At 47.6% G+C, this 8,455-nt stretch overlaps 1 protein-coding gene across 1 annotated transcript in view; it reads right to left on the minus strand.

The window, feature by feature from the left end:
• T265_14277 (hypothetical protein) overlaps positions 1–7,939 on the minus strand; it is a gene marked incomplete at both ends in the record, with an annotated part of 15,645 nt that extends 7,706 nt beyond the window's left edge. Inside the window, 2 exons of the mRNA XM_009172908.1 lie at positions 7,586–7,727; positions 7,765–7,939. Of these exons, the coding sequence (XP_009171172.1) occupies positions 7,586–7,727; positions 7,765–7,939 (317 nt within the window). The remainder of the gene's footprint in view (positions 1–7,585; positions 7,728–7,764) is intronic.
• Between the last annotated feature and the right edge of the window lie 516 nt (positions 7,940–8,455).

An 8,455-nucleotide genomic window follows, 5' to 3' on the forward strand; every position in this document is an offset into this window, starting at 1 on the left:
TATATATATATATATATATAACTAGACAAACCTTATGATTGTACGGCAGTGAAGCATCAGTGGCAACACTGATGTTGGTGTCCTTGATGATGATGATGGCTGGATGCACAAGCACCATTAAGGGCTCGACTGGGCCATGTCCGACAATGTCTCTACCCATTGATGTGGCCCGTCTCGGGGTCCTCATCCAGGAAGACGGCAGTGACCAGCGCAGCTGGCTTTCTTACTTCGCTGCCAAGTCATTGTTTGACCGCCTCTTGCTCTATTCCAACCTTCACGTGGTTGTGAGAAAAGAGCCCCTCGAGGATGTCGGTCGACTGACATACGCAGCACTTGGCCAAGCCAGTGCCACCTGTGCAGTGTCATCAGTTCATCGTTCGACGTACTTCAGAATTGCTGATACGGTGTCCCCACCAGATTCGGGCAATGCTCCGAAGACACTGATCGTAAAACACTGAAAGTCTTTTGACGTCTTCGGCTGTTCAGAAAAGGAAACTCTATATGACAGCTTGCAGCTACGCACCGGAAGGGTATCGCAGCTGGAACCTAACTTTTTGATATAAATTTTCCCACGGTACTAGCATCCAAGTGCATCGCTTAAGTGAGCCCTATGTTTGGCACACTACAACAACCGAGCTTTGTGGTTTTGCGGGGCTGTTTGGATGGAGCATCACTCGAGCTATGTGCACCTGAATTACGAAGTATGCATTTTGACTAAACCGGATAATTTTTCATCATCAAATGTGGCAATGCACAGTTTACACACACATTTGGCGGATCGGGTAATCCGTCGTGGTCACACAGTGTAGAAGGATGCACTTTCGGACTGTTCGAGTATATGGTTCACCTGATATCAGACAGAGATAGAAACCGGTGGGGACAAGAAAAAGGTTATAGGAAAGACTGCCGACATAGATTTAAGAGGACATTCCAACCCGTCATCCTGTGGCAACACTAAAATAATTCAAGAAGATTCACCGGAAGCTAAACACCGGATTACCAGGACTGGTCCCGTCAATCGTCTGCTCAGAACAAAATCTCTTGCAGAGATGTGCTCTGGACAGTTAGGTTGGGCGCTGAATTCCAAGTAATCTATGGAATAAGACAACGTGACAGAGACCTTCCGATACTGTGTTAAGGTACTGCCATTGATCGTTGTCCACGGTTAACAGCGATCTGTAACATCACCGAAGACAACCAATTCTCTTCTAGGAGACAATCACGATGAAGTGCAAGTGTTTGAAAACAGCCGAACCGTCAAAAAACCAACCAAATACAACCGAGTATGGAAACCTAAGAAAATAAATGTCTAAATAGAATTTTCCGCAGTTTAGCGGGATCGAGTTTTCAAATATCCCGATTTAGATCATCAAGATGATCACGCTCGACCTCGTCTCGTTGCCTTGAGAACATGCGGTCACGCACGAAGTTACGGTGAGCAACAACCCTCTATGGTATACTCGAAGAACCATAGTTTACTAACACAAATTGAGCTCGAAATAGTTCAGTGGTTAGGTCGCGAAATCACCAACTGAAAAGTCCGTAGCTCGAACCCAACCGCGGCGATTCCACTGCATCATCATCATCAAAGACAGTAACATCATCGTTGACACTGATGCCTTACTGCCGTACTGCTTCACTGAGCTTCTACTGCTCTCGTCTGGGAATGGGTGACCTAGCATTATCTCAGCCCTCTTGCTTCCTTCGAGTGACGTGAAAGCTAGGTACCGATAAAGCTACAATTTGACGAGATGCTATCTTTACCTCGTTCGTCCCTACTGCGACGTGACAGTGGTGTGGGCACAGTGTGGGTGTGACACAGTGACCACTTATTCACAAGTCAAGGCAATTTAATGTGAGACCGAGTCATCTATCGATGACGGCGGGTAGAAAGCAATGACTACAGTCCGTCAGAAGGCCGGAACTCTGAAGTGACGCTCGACGGCAAACAGCTTCATCTAGCGCCTCTGCCAACAACCGGAGGTTAAAGTTATCCAAATTTGATACGGCGAATTCACTTTGGATTAAGAAAAAAGGATGTAAATCACGTATTGTTTTGAGATGTGCCACGGGTATAACTAGTTCCTGTCTCAGGTTTTGAATGAGATGTGAATTAGGATGTCAGCGCGCACTCGCACAGTTTGAATTCACCAACACTGAACCGTTGTCTAAGTTGGTAGTGTTGCTTACGATGGGCTGGCATTCATCAGTATTTGTCGAAATGCCATGAACAAAACAAAACCCGACGGTTTCCTACAAAAAGCTTAGTAGCGAGCCCTAGCCAGATTGGGCTGCGCAGTGTGGGAATTTAGTATACTGGCTGGAACCCAGTTCCTAAAGGTTCAATCATGCCAAGAAGGCTAACGAGGAGCAGCCTGACGAAGAACAGCGAGTACCCGTACTGCGATCAATCGCATTACGAGGCGGTCTGGAGGTAAAGTCCTACTATCCTCTGCGATAGGAGTGTGAAGGCAGTAAGGAGTTTCCCCAAACGACCAGCATGTCCATACTTATGGAAGCGGCGATGCTGCCCTCTCCAGAGGAAGGACGGGTTAGAAAAGGTCGGTTCCAAAAACCGCACACTCCGACCGCCCAACGGTTGATCATGACCACCGGCGCATTATCCAATAAGGTCGAAATACTTTTACAACCAAACAGCCTGATGCTGATCAACAGGTATCTGCTGTGTGCAGTTGCACTAGGAGTGAGACAACAATGCTCTACAGCCGAGCACGTCAGACTATTGAGGCATTAGTTCCGGGAAGGGTCCCCCAAGAAAACCCTAAAAATCGCTGTCTCCTGGTCCAGACTTTTGAGTCAGAGGCTACGGGCGGGGTCCTTGAACGAAACCCTAAATCCTCCCACTGCCTTGTGGATCAGACTTTCGACGCAAAGGCCCAAGGTAAGGTACCCCAACTAAATCCCATCCTTCGACCTGGGCAAAGGAGAAGTGTCATTTGCCCTTGCAGCTTTTCGCTCACTGGCCTCCCACACTCCCCACCCCCATATAATACAATGCAATCAACCCACCTACCGATTCCCTAGCCATTGTTCCGTGTCCCAACCGTCACCCAGAAAAACAAACCAAAACAATCACCTACTAGCCTCGAAAGATACGATCCACGTTACAGCCTTTAACGTCCGTACCCTACGTCAGATTGAGGAACAGGCATCCTTGCTGAAACCTTGATTTCCCCTTCTGTCGATGCATGTTGCGTCTCCGAAACACGGATACAAGACCCCACCAAGATCGTGCTCCTCAAACCGCTTAGAACAAGCTTAGACGTTCCACATCTCACTTTTTCGGGTGGCTGATGGTCCTTACGCTATGGCTGGTGATATCTACGAAGTGGGAGCTGCATTCAGCCCCAAGGCTGAAAGCGCTTAATGAGTTGGATCACAGTAAAAAGTCGTCTATGTGCTGAGCGATCGTATGGCTCGACTAAAATTAACGCAGGTTGATGCGGTAAACGGTGTTTGCTTGTCATATCAGCATACGCCCCAACAGACTGCAGTTTTCAGGCTTAGAAGGACGAGTTTTAACGATATCTGTCACGACTGCTTCGGTCGGCAAGGACGGATATATAAATCCTGGTGGGTGATATGAACGCCCAAATCGAACGACTAAGTCCGGAAGCAGTTAGGTCGTAGATTTGGAGTTGATGCCGAGCGTATGGATAATGAAGAGTGGATCCTTCAGTTGTGCGCAGGTCATCGTCTGTTCCTGGCCAGTACGAACTTCCGACATGAAGCTCAAATCGAGTTGCTTGGAGGTCACCTGCCACAAGACAGCCATGGACGCAATTGGACTACGTAGCTCAGGTACCGATGGACAGTTTCAGTTAAGGATTGCCGTTCCTTTTTGGGTACGCAACTTGACTCTGATCACGCCCCGGTTAGCACTTGGCTTTTCATCAAAGGAGAGCAGACCTGTTCAACTTCGACAGGTTTCAGTAGCTGAAGAGCATCGAACTGATTTGGCTGGAAAACTACTGGCAACGTACAGACATGCAGATGACGAGATTGCTTGGAGGTTAAATGAAGGCGAGTTAAAAAAGCAATGCAGGGCACGTAATCGAACCCAATGGCAGCCTTCCCGTCCCTCGCTGGTCCGACTGTCCAGCTTATTTACCGGTGATGGAATCATATCGGACGATGCCAGCAGGGAACGTTAGGTCTAGCTACGGCACGATGCTGTGTTTCTTTCAATAGTTTTGTAAGGCATATGCATCGTCCCTGACAAGTATCCGTCCTGGTTGAGAGTATAACAAAAACTCAAGGAGCTGTCAGATATCGAGAAGCCCGGTACATCCAGAAAGCTGAGGGAAGTGCAAAACCTGTTCTAGCTGATGCGTGCAAGACTCAATCAAGCCTCGGGACAGCGAACCAAAATCGTTGACAAAAAACGAGGCCGCTTACTCGTCGAAAAGAGCGCATGAAACGTTGGGCTGAGCACATCCAGCAACTCAACTGACCACTTGCAATTGCCCAGTCACAGTCTAAACCCGCAACAGAACTCGGCGGCTTCGGAAAAGCGCAAATGCGCTTCCCCGCTCAAGCGCCACCGAGCTGTTGTTCCTGACGATGAGATCCTCAGTCGGTGCTCGTCTAACTTGTTTGTCTTTATCTAAGTGAAAGAGAGCGCCTGAAGAAGGGGCCCAAAATCAACAAGCGGGATTCCGGCCGGAAAGGGGCAGTGTGACATCTTCACACTCTGTCATGTGTTAGACGTCGTGCAGTCTTGATGTTCCTTGATACTAAAGATGATTAAATTTTGTCGATCGGTTCGTCTACCTCAAAATTTTCGCAATAGAGCACGTCGAGAATTTCACGAATACCATACAATTTACCACATACTTGTGGACGCGTGGGTGTATGGGGAGCTCTCGAAGTCTTCCTAAAAGTAGTGGTGCCCTATAAGGATGTCTACTCTCTCCAGGTTTGGGTAATGTCCTCATTGATGAATCAACGAGGCAAACACTGGTAGGTTTCCAGAGCCCCGGAGTTCGGGTCTCTTGGACCAGGAACCTTTTTGACCTGAAATATGTAGGAGAATTGGTTCTCATTTTTGAAAAAAGGAAGCCCAAGTATTGCTAGAAAGCCTGATCAGAGTCAGTCTTTGGGCATGCCTGTGAGAATTCAAGGAGTGCCATTAGAAGTTCTCGAATACTACATGTGTCTCGGGAGTTGCATTAGCTCTGATGGTAGTGTGATGGACGAAGTCAACGCATAAACCTTTATGTCCAGAACTGCTTTTACCAGTTCGCCCTGCTTGTGACATCAAGAAGGCATATCACTGCACCTCCAAGGGCGTGGGATCAGACTACAAAGCAAGTTGTATTGTTGCACGGGCGCCAGAAGTGGTCACTTCATGTGGAGGATCTGAGATATCTTTGGGTCTCCGACCATAGATTTCCTAGAATTATAGCTGGAGTCGATCAGAGCCGGATAATCCGCATTGACGTGATCAGCTGCGAAGCTTTTTCGATAACTAGACGTCATGGAACCCAAAGAAGGCACGACGGCTGAGACACTGCAAGGCTGTCCGAGCCCAGACAGGAGCAACCGATATACCGGGGTTGTGTTCGAACAACGGGATTTCCTATTTGCACCTTAACCACAGCTATCTCTAGCTCTAACCGCCAGGTATTCAGAAGTCGAGTTGACGTCCAGCTGAAACCACCTTAGAGTTCATTCCATGTAAGATTCTGTGTTACACTGTCGTTTCTGACCACAACTTATCCCGACCTCCATGATGCACACATAAGTTCAAAAAATCTGCACACAGTAGTCGGACTTCAAACAAGATGAGAGAAGCACTCCACAATTTTGAGTGGCTATCCATGGTTTGTAGGTGGCGATCGATCCATGAGCATGACCTTACACAATGTGGGCGCAACGTACATTTAGAAGGGTTAGTCAGTCTATCGGAAAGTGTGTCCCTTCTCCCCCATCCGGAAAGGGGAATGATCTGATCCACTCATGCCACACCAAAAAGTTCTTTCGTCAATAACCATTTGAACGGGCTGCCGCATTCGTCTCATCGTGTCGATCACGAAACTGAATAGGAATAGAGAATGAGTATCGTCGAGGGAGACCACTTGAGCTTTTAGATAGTTCCACGTTTATCCGCACACGCCCGCAAGTCCAAAATAACGGTCCCGTAGGACCCCATGGCTGTAATCCCCAAAAAAAGTAAACCGTTCAGGTTGGTCGCTTATTGTGTTACATGCAGGATAAAATGTCTTCAGGACTCCGAAACCCACATGTCTACATCCGGAATTAGCACCTGATGACTGGGCGGGTGAGACCTTGGGGCCAATGGATGAATGTGTTCTTTGGGTAGCAAACTTCTCCCAGCGCCTTCGGCCCTGCTATAAGTGTGATCAGATTGACATGGCTACATTACGAAATCAAAATCAAGAGTCTTGTGAATTGGATTCCAATAGCTTGTTTCCATTTACACAAAGGATGACCGGAGTAATCAAGCCACTGCATGATGACGAGAGAAGCCGACGCCTTAGAAACCCCATCCCCTCCGTGGCTTGTGAGAAGTAAACGACAGGAAACGGAGGTGACTGTTGACTCCCATATTTCTTTCTCGCGTCCCACCATACTGGGAGATCCAAACCTACGCTATCTCATTTAATGACGGCTAGAACTGGCTTAAACACGTACTGTGAACAGCGCTTTCAAGCCCGCTTTTTCCAGTTAATCGTATCGTACTTCAAACGGTAGTCCCGACTGGAGTTTTCACCATAAGCTGTGGCGAACTACCTCGTGAGGGCCAGTGGAGGCTGTCATTGACAGAAGACCCTTTTACAACTGTGGCCCGACCCCTTCATAGGAAGCTGCTACTCTTATTGACGTTACGGAGGACGATTGGATGAGGAACTGTTATCCATGGCGATGCATGGTTTGTTCGTACACATATTCGTCCCCAAAAAGAAAGTAAAATCGAAAAATCATTCATATTAATCGCAAAATGGAATAAACCACAAAAACCTGTCGAAATCGTGCAGTAGTGTCTGGCACGCATTCGGCGAGTTCATGTAGAGCTGCATCCACCGTATGAAGATTAAGACCCCGTGAATATAGAAAGGAGGAAGTATTTTGCTTGTAAACCCGAAACTGGATGAGGGTGGAAAACAGTACAATCCTAGTTCGAGCTGGATCGCTGTAGATTGTCCGCAGACCTAACACGACAGACGGATGTGCGAATGTGCTCTTGGGTACGCACCACACGGATGTTTTTTTCTCATGCCAGTTAGAGCCCTTGCTGTCTACTGTGATAGTGAATACGGAAGATCCGGAAACCAAATGAAGACGGTATGTCTCCGCTTGTGCACCCGGTATCAATTGTGGTGGTGCGTCCGCATACCCGTACATTTTGTTCAATTGAGGCATCGCGACGGTGCTGACATGGATATTACCTCTGGTTTTCACAGCCCCAAAACCTCCGCTCAACCACATCGTACAACCTAGTCCTCCAAGTTCACCAAACAAAAACAAGGGCACAGTTGCGCGAACAGTATGACAGCGTGTGGCCAAGCATAAAACCATCAAACGGCCTTATTAAACATACCGTAATTCGGCTGCAGAGATAAATCCATTGCCGTCTTTGTCGAACACCCGGAAGGCTTCCCGAATTTCTTCCTCGCTATCTGTGTCCTTCATTTTACGCGCCATCATGGTCAGAAATTCAGGGAAATCGATGGTTCCGTTGCCTAAAATATCGTAAATACGACAACAGACTGAAATTACCATCGGCATCGACCTCATTAATCATATCCTGTAGCTCTGCCTCGGTCGGATTTTGTCCCAGAGATCGCATGACAGTTCCCAACTCCTTCGTGGTGATCGTACCATCTCCATCCTTGTCAAAGAGGGAGAAAGCCTCCTTGAATTCTGCAATCTGTTCCTCTGTTAGTTGATCGGCCTAAAGCATGTTGAGAAGTGGAACGGAAATATCGACTAACCATTACACAAAAACAGGAGCACGAAAAACACCACGATAACCTGTAACGAGCCCAACAGCAAAAGTGATGTATACAAACAAATTCAGATCACCCTTGGATATCGTGTTTTTCAGGGACTTGAAGACCACATGTGAATTAGAGGATGCTCACGGAACGGAGGAGGTTACAGGTTCATGCCTGTTCCAACTTTTACAATATCCTTCTTGAAGTAATCCCATGGTTGCCGTAACTTCCTTGGCTTGCAAGTGGAGCCTCTTGGGAGCACCACCAAAATCATTACTTCTTGGTGCCACCACCCAGCGCTCATGGCCTCGCAGAGACACTCTTCCGGTTAAACCACTCCAAAACGCCCAAGGATCCAGAAAGGCGAAAGCTTGCAGCAAACCTTTGATCAGCAGCAAATCTAGTCGACGAAAAAGGGATGCCGAAAGAGCTACAAACAGCAACGGTCGAAATTTTCGCCCAAGGGGAAAAAA

The sequence above is a fragment of the Opisthorchis viverrini genome, assembly GCF_000715545.1.
Source record: "Opisthorchis viverrini unplaced genomic scaffold opera_v5_167, whole genome shotgun sequence".
NCBI lineage: Eukaryota > Metazoa > Platyhelminthes > Trematoda > Opisthorchiida > Opisthorchiidae > Opisthorchis > Opisthorchis viverrini.